The sequence below is a fragment of the Ornithodoros turicata genome, chromosome 6 (genome assembly GCF_037126465.1).
Source record: "Ornithodoros turicata isolate Travis chromosome 6, ASM3712646v1, whole genome shotgun sequence".
Classification (NCBI taxonomy): domain Eukaryota; kingdom Metazoa; phylum Arthropoda; class Arachnida; order Ixodida; family Argasidae; genus Ornithodoros; species Ornithodoros turicata.
The window spans coordinates 72,881,161-72,897,079 of NC_088206.1; the positions used below are offsets into that span (position 1 = coordinate 72,881,161).

Here is a 15,919-nt window from a genome sequence, read left to right on the forward strand (position 1 = left end):
ACGTTAGGACTTTCTTTCGCTCGCGAATACTTTCCGTCTTGCGGGTGTTTTCAACCTGATTTGATGTAAGTAATCAGCTCTACAGTCATGTCCGCATAAGTCACGTTTTTATCTGATATAATCAGTCGTATAATTTGTTATCTGCTGTACGTGGCAATATCTGTCCCCGTCTGTGCACGGCTTATAGCCGCAGGTGCGACGCGTTGACAACACTGAATAATGGTAATGAAAAAAAAAAAAAAAAACGTCTCGTTTCCGAGAAGGTTGTTGCTCGCTGTACGCGGAAAAAAACGTTGCAGCTGGTCGACACAGCGGAAGAGCTTTAGAATGAGGTAACCCAATGCAATTGGGAGTCCCATGCAGAACCCGATCTTTGTTTTTTGGGGGCGCACGCTATATTTCGAAAATCTCGTAGGTACCCAAAATCTCGTCTCAAATTGAACTTGCATCGTCCTCATCATCACTCTTAATACGGAACTTCACCACATAGCACGCTCTTAGCCAACTACCATCTCGAATGACGCCGTTCTGCCCCCTGATTGGCTAAAAACGGGTGACGTAGGCCTTTTTGTCGCACTTATATCACAAAAAGGGGTACGCCCCACATTTTCCACAAATCCGGAGTGATAACGATATCAATCTGTGGAATGATTGGCCTTCACTGTGCCATGTAGTGAAGTCCTGCTTTAAGGGTAGTGCACGCAGCGCAAGATGCTGCGAAGGGTACACTCTAAAAACCGCACTTCACCGCATAGCACGCTGTACTCCAACCATTGCCAAGAATGATAGGGTTATTGCTTCTGATTCGAAGAGAGAGAGAGAGGGGGGCGTACGCCCCCCTCTCTCCTCGCATCAAAAGCGATGACCCTATCATTGGCGGCAATGGTTGGCGCACAGCGTGCTATGCGGTGAGGTTCTGTTTTTAGAGTGTACCTTGCAAAAGAAATAACGCGTCGTTTAGCGTAATATAAATTGGACAGCAGTTGAACGTGTCTTCTCCTTGTGTTCGAGGGAATCTCGCCTACACTCTTGAAAATGAACTTCACCACATAGCACGCTCCTACAGTCAACCATCATCCCGCATGACAACGTTATCTGCCTTGATTTGATGAAAATGGGAGGCGTACGCCTTTTTTTTATCAATTATGCAGTACATAATGAGTACAAAATGGGCTCCGCCTCCGGTTTTCAACGAATCAAGGGCGAGAACGTTGTCATTCGGGATGATGGTTGACTATAGGAGCGTGCTTTGTGGTGAAGTTCACTTTTAAGAGTGTACAACAAGGTTCGCCTCGGCTCATTTGCCTAATCTGTTACTTACAAGTTATGACACCAGCACGCTTGCGTCTTACTTTGTTCAACGTGAACAATGTTTGGGACCAAAAGTGGAATACAAGTTGAATACTTTCTCGTTTGGATCTTTTATCCCGTTGGATCTTTCTTCAGCAAGCGCTTGATAGTGCTGCACGCGGAAAGTGCTTTTGTTTTTGGCTTGCGGTGGGTAAACCCTGTTCTAAACTCGCGTTGCCTTCGTTTGCGTCCGGTGTACGGCCCGTTTATTGGGCACGCTAAAATTGCGCCTAACCTAGCAACCCTGTTCCAGAGTACTATCTCCAGCATCAACCGTAGCCCTATTCCCCTGGGTTGCATGGAGATCGGAGAAGCAGCGATATGTGGTTGATCGCTTTGCTCCATTTATCCGGGTCTTATCCGATACTACGTTTCTTGTTCTGTAGAAACTAGCAGAACTAGATATGCCCCCGGGTAGATGACGTTAAAGGATAGATCGATATACGGAGGGAGGATACAAGAGGGATTTTTTGGGCAGAGGGCCAAGTCATTTTATTACCCCAGGAAGTATACGCTTCAAGGACACACAGTTTTCTTCCCATTGGACTTTTTTCTCGTTTGCCTTCAACCCTTTCGGGTTAGTTCAGTAAAGGCGTCTGGTTGTCAAGAGCGTGGTGCAATACGTGAAAGTAGGAAGTCACTGAAAAGGTTAGCCAGGTGTAGGACTCGAACCCACATCTTCTGGATTGTCGGCCCTGGACCGGCAATCCAGAAGATGTGGGTTCGAGTCCTACACCTGGCTAACCTTTTCAGTGACTTCATTCTTCCATTGTTGTTGTTGTTGTTGTGTTGTTTTGTTGTTGTTGTTCTTGGTGTGTTGTGTTGTCCTTTCTTCCGTGTTCCAGCCTCAGAACATCATTTCTTCTTCGTTGCAGTATGTGAGATTTCAGACGCGAGATTATTCGCATTACATTCGAGATGCTTGAAGCCGTTTTTGCAAGTCTTGGACAAGCTTACGTTTGCTCGAACGGTTGGGTGTGTGGAAGGTAGAGGTACCTGTGGCGCAAAAGATTGGTTTTGTCTGCGGCTGCATTACTTTGCGCCACAGAAATAGGAAGTTACTGACAATAGTGAGTTTTAGTTCATCGTACGCGGTCACGTTTGCGTACGTAAGGGGGTATAGCGTGGTGGTTCTGCCCAATGCGCAAAGCTCCGTTTATGTCTTTCGCGTGCGCGGAGTCACCAACGCTATCCCTTAGGTACGCAAAGACGATTGCGTACGATATACTAAAACTCACTAATGACGTCACGTCGCTTACCATAAAAATTAAATTTAATGGTAATATTTTGTGCGGTGACCGCGAAGGTAGTAAGAAATCGCGTGATTGCGTTTCTTTAGCTCTGGCTTAGGCCCTCTGGTTTAGAAATATTGGAGGAATAGCAGCGAGTTTTAGTGCGTCGTACGCTACCGCCTTTGCGTACGTAGCGTTGGTGTTTCTGCGCATGCGCAAAACTATACAGAGAGCTTCGCGCATTGCGCAGAGCCACGACGCTATCCCCTATGTACGCAAAGGCGGTAGCGTGCAATGCACTAAAACTCGCTAATGTTTGACGCGAAAGTATAGGCCTGCAGTGTATTGGTCTTTACCGTACGGATTGCGTCGATTGCCCCCTGCGTTAAACCTTTTTCTTTCTCTATGAAGTTTCGTTGTTCTTGGAGCTCGTCCTCTTACAAAAGCAAGCGCCACCTGTGGCACGCAAAGGGCTCATTGGAACTTATAGCGCCTTAGAGCGTTACGAGACGGTCAGAGACGAAGGTAGAACAACAACAACATTCCCGGTGTGCGCAGCAGCAGCCGGGGTAAACCATCATAACCCAAGCAGACGACGGAGCAGTGTCGCTAAAAGTTCCCATCCTGCTTTGCGCCGCGGGCTTGGTGGCGCGCGCATCTTCGTAAAATCGTCTATCCCTACTTATTTTCCGAGTAAATGTGTTCCGTTCCTTGCAGTATGCATCGTGTACTGTACTTAGACTGTACGGATGTTTATCAACCGGGGCATGGCTTTTCTTTCATCCGTCGAACTAGAATTGTACATACACGCTGGAGGAGAATAACGGTATCGGAAGGTGCACTACATAGAATATTGCAGCTCACCCGAGTCGCACTTTTTATTGTTATGGAGAGGTTGCAGTCTCCTTTTATCGGCGTTTTATTTTTCATTTTATTGGGCCGTCGCACGACGTCCTGTGCTGTGCCACTCTTTTTTTTTTGTCGTCGCCGGTTACAGGCCGACAGTGTTCCGTTCGCGAATCGACACAATTTCCCGTGGAATGTTGTCACTAGCACGCTCGCCCGTGTTGGATGGTTGGCTGCCGAGTAGGCCTCGAAAAAAAAATAGCTTCGTTAACTCGATATAAGAGAGAGTGTACGGGTATTGGGGCAAAGGATCGATGCCAGCGTCTTTTCGTCGTCTTTCAACTAGCAATGTTGAAACATTCGCGGCTAAGTTAATATTTAAAGGAAATACTGAGTTACGGTTGGTTACATTTTGCGAAATGTAATAGTGACATCTAGAGTCTACCACATTCAAGTTTTTTAACCTGAGTTTTGGTAACCTGAAGAAGTCTTTGATTTACTTTGAAGTAACTTAGGTACTATAAAGTTACGTTTTATCGAATGAAATCAATGCGAGTAAAGGCGACATTCAAAAGCTTGTACTATCGGCTGCAGTTACTTGTGGCACTGTATCCGAGTTACATTTGACCATTACTTTCACCAAATGCGGTAACCACTTATAGCTACGAGTCACCTTCCTGGAATAGCAGATGTCTACTAGTAAAAGTACAGGGTGTTTAGTTCAGTTCGATACAGAATTTTTATTAAACTAGCAGAGCACAATAGATGCCGTCTTTTGTAGTTGAGTTCTACTGCCAGGCTGACATATCCCCTCGAAGAAAGTATGCAACTACGAGACGACTAATTACCTAAAATTCTACCTAAATTTTACTTAATGTCGGGTACCTGGACGAAACATGGACAAGAAAAATCTCAGAACCCTTTTTGTTCGTAGGTCAAAGATGACACGTTGTACAGATCTATTGGCCCTTCTCGCTAATCTCAATCTACGGCAATGTTTGGGGCACATAGAGAGACTTATCGCGTTTCGTCATTTCCAGATCAAAGAGTACGACATTGCCACCTGCCGCTCACGCGCCGACTGACCTTTAATCCCCCGAAAATAAGCCACACACAACAAAGCTCTCGCGTTGTGCAAGCATCGTGAAACGATGCAATCGACAACCGACATATCGCGCGCACGATGTTTTCGTTGCATATGCATTTCGTTCACGCCGCGTATGTAGTATATTTAGTACCCACGGTTCCCACGTGCTTGCGTAGGTAGGGGACGGGGCGGACGGGTCGAGACCCCGCACCTTTTTTGCGTCGGCGAACGGGGAACGAGTTTGCGGGCTTTGCTTCGCGATGCATCTACCGAGTCTTTTGACGTTGCCGGCGCCATCGAGCCGTGTTTGGGCGGCAGCGCGCGTGTGTTGTGTGTGGCCTCATTTGAAGGCCCCTCGCGGAGCGCCGAGTACAGTGATGCGAAATTATATTTTTCATCTTAATTTTGGTGGTATTACGTTGTTGGTGCTGTTTCTAACAACAACAAAAAAAAAACTTTATTTTTCCGATCCGCAATCGGAACGTTTTCCATACTTGCTATGCTTGATAAGGGTCGAGAGTGGTCTCCTTTCAACCAAATTTAAACGCAACTCTTACCTAATACATTTCAAAGCTCAGTGTAGAGCTTTCATCGGAGTATAGCAGACGACAGTCCAGGTCGCCCGTTGCCGTGCCAGGTTTTCACCGTGCAGCGAATCTCGACAGTCGTTCTTGCTGATAAACTCCATATACTCCATTTTTCTGTTTCGTTTTTCGCCGTTTTGGAAGAAAACTAGTTTCTAAACTTCCGTCTGATGCATCGAAAGTTTGACACTCCACCGATGGTTTTAACTAGGGATGAGCCAGACGAATCCGCGCATCCTTGAATCCTTACACTCTTAAGAATGAACTTCACCGCACAGCACGCTCCCAGCCAACCATCATGTATGTCCAATGATATCGTTATGTGCTCTGATTTGTTGAAGATGGGAGGCGTACGCCTTTTTTGTGACACTCAATGCTGTTCATAATTGTCACTGCGGACACCTCCCGTTTTTAACAAATCGGGGCAGATAATGATATCATTCGAGATGATGGTTGGCTAGGAGAGTGCTGTGAAGTTCATTTTTAAGAGTGTAGGAAGGGAATCGAGATTCGGGAATCTGACTCCTAGTGGCCAAAAATGGCAAATCGAATCTTTCGAATCCACCAACCACGTTTGTTTGTTTCCTTTTTAAAATTGGCGCCGAAAGCCTGATTGGCCGGCGGGTGTTTTCTTGTTTTCTTGTTTGTTTGTTTGCTTGTTTGTTTGTTTGTTTGTTTGTTTGTTTACATTGCCCTGGAGTGATAGAGTTGAGGCTTTACAAGTTTAAAAGTAACACGGTTTTGCCTTTGATTGTTGCTTAGTTTTATGGAAAGAATTTAGACTCGAGAGAGTTCATGTATTTCCTGTAGTCGATGGACAACGTGCTAAATAAATTATATTTAAGTAGGAGTGACTTTTTCGGGTTAAATGCCTTTCTCGGATTCGAGGGGTAAAAATCGTGCGCCATTTTTAAATCTGTAATTCAGGGAGAAATCGGGCGATAATTGTGCCTTCGGGTGTTTTTGTTTCTCCTCTTGTCTATTAAGCCCTTTTACGGGATTGTGACCTTCCAGCGGTAATCCCCGAAGGCATAGACAGTGTTGACACACATGGGTGTATTGCTGGGAACGTAAGTGACCCATTCTTACATGCGTTATACGTGGCGACGTCTGTTCGTCTTCAGTGGAAACGTCACTGGAATTCGGGGAGAAATCGGGTTTAACCCGAAAAAGTCACTCCCTACATTTAAGGCGTAATGGGTGTTTTTTCTCCTGACAGTGAACTCTTTTATTTAATTAGTTTTTCAATAAACAAAGGTATGAAATTCTGCCTCAAAGCACTTTTCAGTAGAAGTGTTTTCCCCCCTGGGTTTCTAAACTCTTCGATTCGGATCCGGAAAATTGTGGATTCGTCCCATCTGTAGTTTTAACAAAGCGTATACCAAATGACCTTTGATATTTGAAGCGAGTGGAAACACACGGAGCGCGTAATTGGATTTACATCGCGGAGAATGCATTCCCATTGTTGTTACTCCCTTTGTTTCGAGAACGTTTATTTATTGACGAGGTCGTCCACTTGTTGCGACGCAGTTATTCCCACGATTGACCAGTTTCTGCTGCCGTCTGTTTCTCGTTCGGCAGTTATCGACGGAGATGGATATTATGGGACTTTGTAAGTGTCTTACAAGTAACGGCGCGTGTGGAAAAGAAGATTGTGGTGAATAAAAAGAAAATGAAACGATAGTATTGTTGCGCTGATCTTATTTGGCTATAGGGGTGCAATATCTTAGCACCTTCGGTGGACAGTTTGATTGTGCCTTTTATCGCTTGCTTGTATCGTTGTACGACTTCTGGGACAATGAGTTCTCGTTTCCTGGAAAATATTTTGAATTTCAAGTGTAAACCGTGAAATTTGTCGCAGTACACTGTTATATAGGATATCTTTCTTACAGACTACTTCTCACTACAGTATTACTGACGCTTTTTTCTTTTTTTTTTCTGTTTTTCACTTTAAACAGTGTTTAAACAGTCAACCATTACATGATAACCTGATCCTTGTGTGCAATGACATTTTCGTTCGTTTTTCCAGGGATGGATCGGTTACGGCGCAGCCTGCGAGAGAGCCTGCGCCGGGGCAGAAAAGAGCATGTACCAGAATGCAGTAAACCACATCAGTGGCAGGCAGATGAGGCGGCTGTTAGGGCAGGAACCTGCACCTTCTCGGTCAAGTACCTCGGCTGCGTCGAGGTGTTTGAGTCTAGAGGCATGCAGGTAAGTTAGACAATCATTCCGGTACTCAATGTTGGAGAAGTGTCAGGCAATCGGGATATTCCCAGGATTGTCGTCTCGGAGGGGGGGGGGGGTTCGAAGGGGGGTGTAGCACCCTTATTTGAAGCTTTTATGGCTTTTGTTGGCCTTTCATTGCTTTTTTCAGACAGACAATTTGGAGGGCTGTTGCGAGACTTTTGGGGGTGTCTTAGGGGGGGTGCTGGGAAAATCCTTGGTGTCAAGTAGGACTGCCGCTCCATGACTCGAAAAATGTAGACGAAGCAACATATACGCGCTTCGTCGAAAGAAGCGCTGCGGGACCCGGTTATAACGATATCGTTTTAAATTCACGCTGTAACATCTGTGTCCCTAAAAGGTAGCCAATGGTCTGTTTTGAGCGTCCATCACGGGTGCTACAGCTATACTTAATCGTTTTCTATTGAACGTATCGTAATATGTAATCGCTGGAACGAGCTTCTATGATCGATGTCGTACAAGAAACGAAATAAGAAAAAAAAACTGTCATTACTGCAGACGACGTTAGTGCATCGTACGCTGCCGCCTTCGTGTACGTAAGGGATAGCTTTGGTGGTTCCGCGCACGCGCAAAACATAAAGAGAGCTTCACGCAGTGCGCGGAACCACCACGCTATCCCTTACGTGCGCAAAGACGATAGCGTACGATGCACTAAAACTCCCTATTACCGAGTAGAGGTGTCACGATAACGTTTCTGAAAACATGATAGACAAATCGCTTAATTCCTTTGGAGCGGATGACGTCAACTGGCTGCTAATCTGATTGACTGACAGCGATAAGGAGTCGAAGGGCGCTTACGATTGTGTTTTAAAGCTCCCCGTTATTAGCGAGTTTTAAGACATCGGAAGGCGTTCACGATAACGTTCCGGAAAACGTGATAAGCCAATCGCTCCGTTTCTTTGAAGCCGGTGACATCGCATTGCTAAGCTTGGATTTGATAACTTTCGGTGTCGTATCGTATCGTATCGTTTCCGTAGACTTCTTAAGATGCACTAAAACTCGCTATCGTTTCAGCTACTATCGCTGCTGACGAATTTGTTGCAACGGCGATAATTACGGATGACGTTGTCGTAGCCGCGATCTCTACGAACGTTATCGCTATAACAGTGATCGTTGTGACGGCTATCGCTAGCGATAGTGGCGTTCTTGTGGTTGTCCCCACAGAGCAGAATTGTTGCTGCGATAGCAACGTGTGTGCACGCCCTAACTGCCGTGTTACGTACACTTCACCGCCGTATTCTCGCTTAGCCCCGAGGGATCCCTGTGCTATGAGGGATCCTTCAAGCACGTGTTATGCTGGGGTCTCATTGTCGACATCTTGTTTTCAGGTGTGCGAAGAAGCCCTAAAAGTGCTCCGCAACTCCCGCCGGCGCTCTGTCCGCGGCACGCTGCACGTCACCGGGGACGGACTCCGCGTGGTAGACGACGGAACTCAAGGGCTGCTGGTGGACCAGACTATAGAGAAGGTCTCCTTCTGCGCTCCCGACCGGAACCATGACCGTGGCTTCTCTTACATCTGTCGGGACGGCACCACGAGACGGTGGATGTGTCATGGCTTCTTGGCTGTTCGAGACTCGGTTCGTCACTCCTGTCAGTGAATAGTGCTTGAGGGACAGTTTGTGCTCCGAGCACCAGTTTGTAGATTTTTGTTGACGTGGGTAGTGCAATAGACGGTTACACGAAGTTGTGCACGCCCTCAAGTGAGCCGCGCAAGGCACTGTGGGTATCTCGAGGGGCGAAGCAGCGTTGTCTGCTTCTCCACGTGACAGTGCACGTGCAAAGTTGCAGAGTTTAAGACGTGCTTTCAGACTTTCTGAAACCATGAAAGCTTATAGATTCATTTTCGCTCAACGTTTCAGCCGCAGCTTGTTGTTAGTGCATTTCATCGAGCAGCTCATTTTGCCACTGCCTTTCTTCTTCTCCTTCGTTGGTGGCATGCCCTTGCTGATGCGTTATTCGTTGCCAACTCATCTTCCGCGTGCTGAAGCGAGAAGCATAGTTAACCATGTAGCAGAACAAGCGTCACTGCAACTGTCATCCGAGCAACTGGGCGGGCCCCATTCCTGAAATATCCCACAACACCTTGCCCCGACCAGTCGCGGAGCTGCTGCGTGCAAAATTGTCTATTCCTGACTTACCGAATCACTGCTTCATTTGCTGCCGACTTGAGTGGCATAATTTTTATTATCTGCATCGCAAATGACTGCAATTTGAGCAGTTTAGACCACATAATTTTTGTGCAACTCTGTGGAGATTACGTGCCGTGAGACATAGGTGTGGGAGGTGCGCAAACATGGCTGTTCTTTTGGAACACCAGCCGAAGGTCGCACGAATTGATGAAATTTTCTAGCTTGCTCCTCCCTCTGGGTCTGGTACCAGTACCGGCTGACACGACAGAAGACTAATAACTCTGGGAATATTTCGCTCAATCTCAAGTGAAAGGCCATACAGGAGAGCTTGGAATAAAATGTTCCCGACAGACATATTCACTTTAATTATGCTGTAAAGTACAGTGCTGGATGTACAAGATCGCAAAAAAAAAAAAAACTTTATTGTGAGATGATGAATGGGGAGTTTCATCACCAGGGGCGATACTCTACACAGGGTCGCAAAGATAAACATTGCAGTCTTTTCTTTGTCTCCTGCAATGTCCGCTTACTTAATGACGGTCAGTCTCGAAAGTGGCACAAAGTCTTACTCTCTGCTTTAAATTAAATGTTAAAAGCGTCTGGGTTGAGTTTTAATTCTGATCAAAATTTCACCATCAGAAGGTACACTCTTATGACAGAACTTCACCACGTAGCACGCTCTTCGCCAACCGCCATCCCGCATGACGTCGTTCTGCCCCCTGATTGGTCACAAACGGGGGTGGTGTACGCCCCCTTTGTGACACCTAGGTCCCAAGCTCTCCACAAATCAGGAGTGATAATTGTATCATTCTGTTCAGTGGTTGGCCTACACCGTGCTATGCGGTAGAGTTCCGTCTTACGAGCGTAGGTGGATGCTGCAAGAGGCAGAGAAACAACCGCGTACCTCTGTGTAGCCACTGCTGTCTGAACCTAGAACGCTCGCATTTACAATTTTCAGGGGGAGCGTCTGAGCCACGCAGTTGGTTGCGCCTTTGCAGTCTGCCTGGAAAGGAAACAGAAGCGGGACAAGGAGAGCGTCATGATGAATTTTGACCCCAAGACCTCTACCTTCACCCGCACGGGCTCCTTCCGGCAGACCTCCTTGACGGAGGGCCTCCAGGACCCCCAGGAGTGCAAGCCCTCTGAGCCCCCACCCGTGAAGCCCATAGTGAACCCGTTTGCCATTGAGCGTCCGCACGCGACGGCGTCGATGCTGCAGAGACAGGGATCCTTCCGGGGCTTCGGAGGCTCCCTCAGCCAGACGTCGCCCTTCAAAAGACAGCTGTCCCTGCGCCTCAACGACCTGCCCTCGACACTCGAGCGTCAGCGAGCCATGTCGCTCGAATCGGCGGAGACGCTCAAGCACAGCAATGGCTTCTCTGGTGAGGTCTTTTTGACGGTGGTTGTACCTTCAATGCACGACCGCCATAAGAACCAATCGTAATGTGCGAGCTGGGTAGGGGGTGTGAATGACATGGTTGCTACAGTGTAGTAGATGCAAATTTTCCGAAAAAATGGAAACAAAGGCGGTTACTGCTGAGTCGAAGCATTGCCGGCCAAACCACAGCATACAATGAGCTAGAAGCTTTAGTAGTGCTCATCCTCTAGGCATAAATGCAGAGCAGAGCATCCCATGATACTGCTGTCTACTCAGCGATAGGTAATTGGAACAACCCGTCCACTCCGACCAGAACTCAGACATTATGTGAACGCGAAGGCGATCGCTTTGAGCGATCAGACGGAGCTCCAAGTTGGTGGTTGTTGGCGAATTAGAGGCACCTAAGGCACTGTTGGCGGGTTGGAACGCGTCACAGGCACGAAAATTTACGTTTTTGAATTTTGTCGCCTGGAAATTTTGGGCTATTTTCCGGAGACAGGGCGAAAAAAACGAAAAAGCTTTTTTCCCAAAACAATTTCTTTTCTTTTTTTTTTTTTTTTTTTTTCGTAGTAGTAGTAGTAGGTCACTGCCCGCCCATGTCAATGTCTGCACTAGGCCATTGTGCTGAAACTACTGGGCCACTCTTACACCACCCAGCCTCTCATTCTGAACAACTATAAATGTTTATACAGTTCACCCGATCCCAGAATCGTCGCCATCGAGCGAAAAAGCTGACAGCATTAGTGCCATGTGCCAGCAGTTGAGCCAAGGTCTGACGATGCTCAGCAGCACCGGCAGCACAGAGGACCCTTTCCAGACACCCCCACCAACTGCTCAGCTACCTCCCTTGCCTCAGCCTCCTCCTGTCCAGCAAGGTAGGTTCACTGATGGATTCTAAAGTTAATATTGACAGTGAGAACAAATGGAGATGTTGGATTCTATGTACTCTTAACTTGAACACAGTGTCTGTTTGCTTGTGGGCTGTTCTGTATTAGGCAGAGTAAAAGATGTTTAAATGGCTGTGAAGGGGGCACGCACTAAAAGTAAAAAATAAGGATCATACATAGACCCTGATGTTTTAGGGTTAAACCCGATTTCCCCCCGAATTTGCACCCCAAATTGAGGTTCACCATCTAGGGTTAAACCCGATTCCTACCTGCAAAACTGCACCTAGGCTAGGCCTCTCAAGGCATCGACATACTAGTTTCTCACAAAATATGCGACTGCCCCTTACTTCTGGCACTCTGGATAAACGGTACAGTGAACGTTTATTCTACAATAATGCCCCGATTTCTCCCCGAACTCAGTCTGATGGTAATTTTTCTGCCCGAATTTGCACGAATTTTCGACATCAATTTAATGACCCGATTTCTACCCCCCGAATTTGGAAAAATATAAAACCCGAAAACTTCAGGGTCTAATCATACACCAGAAATTGTCAAACATCTTGTGGCGGAGTACTATTGTTAAAGTTAGATAGTCAGATCTGAACTGAAGGCTATTGAGAGAAACGCTGTCGATCCATTCCTATGGGAACTGCTTTAAGCATTTGGCTCGTCATTGGGGAGGTCGATAACCTGGACCTTTTAAATTTTGTCCGTCTTTCTAGTAAAGAGCCTTGTTTGAGACTCTGTCTCTCTGTGTGTGTTTTGTAGTCCCTAGTCTCTGGGTAGTGCATGTTACTAAACAAAAAAGGATATACTATAATGGTAGAAATTTTCGCTGGGACTTAATTTTCAAGAATTTCGCGATCGACCTGTTTTTGCAAAATCGAGGTTCCTCAAAATATAGGTAGCGGGGATGAAAAAGTATGAGCATTGGAATTCGCGCCGATATGAGCTTCGCAAAGACAAATCGACTTTATACTCACAAATTTGTCCTTGTCAAACATTTCTATAATCTAAACGCCACTTCAACATCAGTAGTTTATTCGCATAGTGTATATCAGTTGGCATTGCAGATACCTACTTTCACAAAACCAGCGCGTATGTCATTGTCACGGGATTGGAGTTCACGGCAGTGTCATGAACCCCCGGTCTCCATGATCCTGTGATTTCTGCTTCAGTCCGCTTCCGCACGAATTTGCGAATAATTAAGACCACGAAATTAACCACTTTTACAGTACATGATATGAAGATAAAATTCACACAGTTATCACATTGGAGGGAGCACATGTGCAGCTACAGCAGTACTATACCCTTTAAGTACAAGATCCCTTCTTTAATGTGCACTTGGAGTCTGTGTGTGAGTTAGTTAGGTATATTGCAACGATTAAATATTATTCAGTCGTCGTGATTTGGGCATGGTTCGCCCATGTGTGCGTTTCGGAAGACGATCATTATTATTATTGTCATTATTAGTTTAAGCATAAAGCCGGACTCGCTCCTCCTCTTTGCAGTGAACCCGTGGGTGGCAACAGACAGCTCCTCTTCTCGAGCGGACGCCTGGCTAGCCTCTCTGCCTACCTCTCCGAAGCTGCACGACCCTTCGCATCCCGTCGCCCCCTCACCCCAACCCCGACGCAACAGTCCCAACTTCGGTCCCCTCCGCAGCCAGTCTGTGGGGTCCTCCGACGCTCTCCCTGCTGCACAGAGAACTACCCTGCTGGAGTGGGCGCAGCAGAAGTCTGCAGCAAATGCCGCCTCATCCGCGACAGCCCCAGTGGCGCCAGCCGGCGTCGGTAACGCGGCGTCCCGCCCGGTACCGGGGTACCGGGACCCCTTCGACGCCGACTGGGCCGCCATTCCAGTTCAGAAGAGCAACACGACAAACCCGTTTGTGGGGCCCACTTCGGTGAAAGCGTTCGAAGTTCGTATGTGAAGTGGAGCGCACGAGAGGCATCCGAGAGGAATGTGTACAAACGCACAAGGATTTGTAAAGCGTACAAGAAAACGGGCCGTGGAGGTTCTTAAAGTGGGTCGTAAGTTAACGGGACGTTTGAAACTGAAACAGAAACAACAGTAGAAGTGTGAAACATCTCGTGTTTGATGCATTTTTGAGTGCATTGGAGAGGAGGTGATGCTTGTTACTCTTTTCTTTTTTTTTACCTATCCCGTTTGGAAGTAAGGTAATATTCGCGCATCTTGCATGTTGCCTACCCTTGTACATAATATATCTCACCTGGATTTTTTTTTTTTTTTCAGTTGTTTTTAAATTGGTTCCTCTATCCAGGCCTTCACAGACGCATTGGCCTGTTACGAAAGAAAGACTACGCAAGCGAGAAAAAAAAAGTGAATCGTGAAGATCGTTATCTTGCATTCCAACTAGGTGTTACCACAAGGACTGATCTTCATTTTGATCTTCAATGTGTGTGGTTTGATTTTTATTTTTTTCTTTAGATAGACTGATACGAAAGAAAACAAAACAAGCTGTTCTCATTTATGAGGAATCGTGCTGCTTTCAGTTGTGACGCGTGTGTTGTGTGTAAACGAAACAAATAATACTAACACTGACAAAATAGCGTAACAAACGCCATATAATGCAATGCCTTGGAGGTGAGCTTGAAAACTAGGCCGGTTTTTCAATTGCAGAAATATTGAAGCGATTTAATGGTAGACACAACAGCATCGACCTTTGCTCCGCGATGGGGAAGTTTCGTGCTGCTTAACGACCGCCAGAAATGTTGGCATCAACGTGACTGCGATCTAATCTGGTATCGTACCGTGAGAACTCTCTCATATCGAGTTGAGCTGGGCTATGGAAGACTTTTATTGCAACTGAAACAGGAATGAGCTAGGCAAATTCTAGTAACTTTTCATCCATATAGCGACGCATTTTTAGAGAACTGTAGCCAATTGGCTGTCAATTATTATTGGATACACAAAAATACCTAGAGGCAGGCCTCACTTCAGTGAGCAAGGTGAGGCTGCCAAGTTCATGTACAGAAGAACCAAATGCATTTTTGCAGTTAGTAGGCCCTGTAGACAGCGTAGTTACGGCTGCTTCTTGTTGTTTCCGCTCTTACGCGCGGTGCAGAGATCCAGTTTTGTTGTCATTTTCATTGGACGCAAATCGGGTACGTACATGTTGTGTAACGCTGACTACATGGTGTATCGAAAGGAATGTAATAAATATGAATGCAGAAGGAAGCCTTTCCTCCATTTGCGTTTACCTCCACTCACCTGCAATGAAATACACTCGAAACCAACCCGTACCCGCGCGCACCAAATTTTCGCGAATTGAGAAATTTCGGGCATGTGAAAATATCGAGCGATTGACGTTTCCAAAACAGTGATAGTATGATCAAACTGTATTTTCACACTTGCTGCCTTCAAGTGCTTAAAAGCACAAGAGTGTGCAATACCGCCTTAATTAAATATAGTACAGGCAGCGTAAGGCGTGTAACAAAGCTAGAGATGCAGGCCACGAACTTTATATATACGTATATCTTTATTTCCACAAGTCGTTTGTGGCGGGAACTGCGAAAGACGAAGAAAAGCTTTATCATCTAGATTTTGCGAAATTTAGTGGTCGTGAATATGTGCCCTATTCATGAAATAGGGCACATTCTCTTCAATTCTCCCAACCGTGACCTCGTATTAGTCATCCGGCAACTGATAATAGGACAGAGTCATACCAAGGTCAACATGAAGCACTCTCCCTCCAGGAGTAGTGCCTAAAGAACAGTAAAGATGAAAATATTCTAGACTCAGAATTTACGTATGTATGCACACGAATTAGGTCATTTGTTTTGTTGCACAAATGTATTTCAACGACCGACAGAAATATTGTCCGTGATCAGTGCAGAGCCTGTTGTATGCAGACTTTGTTTGCAGCATCCCGTCCTCGGAACGGTTGCGGCTACCGATGAATAGAAGGCACATCTGTAACGCGTTCCTCGCCATTTCGTAGCTTCGCAAGTTCGCTTTTGCTCCGCCTTTGCCTGCGCTGAGTGGGAGGCCGTCGAACGGCCGCAGATTTCGAAGTTTGTGTTCGCACGTGCTACACTTCGCGGGGTGAGCGCTAAAGAGCCGTTCCCTGCCAGCCCGCGCGCCTGTGGTCGCCGGGGCTGGGAGCAGAGATTCAAGGACGAAAATATGTTCGATGTGTGACGTTCGCGTTGAAAATAA

At 46.4% G+C, this 15,919-nt stretch overlaps 1 protein-coding gene across 3 annotated transcripts in view; it reads left to right on the forward strand.

Annotated features, from left to right (window-relative positions):
* The window catches only part of LOC135397317 (protein numb-like), a 59,038-nt gene extending 44,100 nt beyond the window's left edge, over positions 1-14,938 (forward strand). For all 3 annotated transcript variants that reach the window (XM_064628816.1, XM_064628817.1, XM_064628815.1), the window contains 5 exons: positions 7,129-7,310; positions 8,672-8,920; positions 10,431-10,854; positions 11,543-11,725; positions 13,249-14,938. In XM_064628816.1, the coding sequence (XP_064484886.1) occupies positions 7,131-7,310; positions 8,672-8,920; positions 10,431-10,854; positions 11,543-11,725; positions 13,249-13,670 (1,458 nt within the window). In that variant the 5' untranslated portion in view covers positions 7,129-7,130 and the 3' untranslated portion in view covers positions 13,671-14,938. The remainder of the gene's footprint in view (positions 1-7,128; positions 7,311-8,671; positions 8,921-10,430; positions 10,855-11,542; positions 11,726-13,248) is intronic.
* The last annotated feature ends 981 nt before the right edge of the window (positions 14,939-15,919 follow it).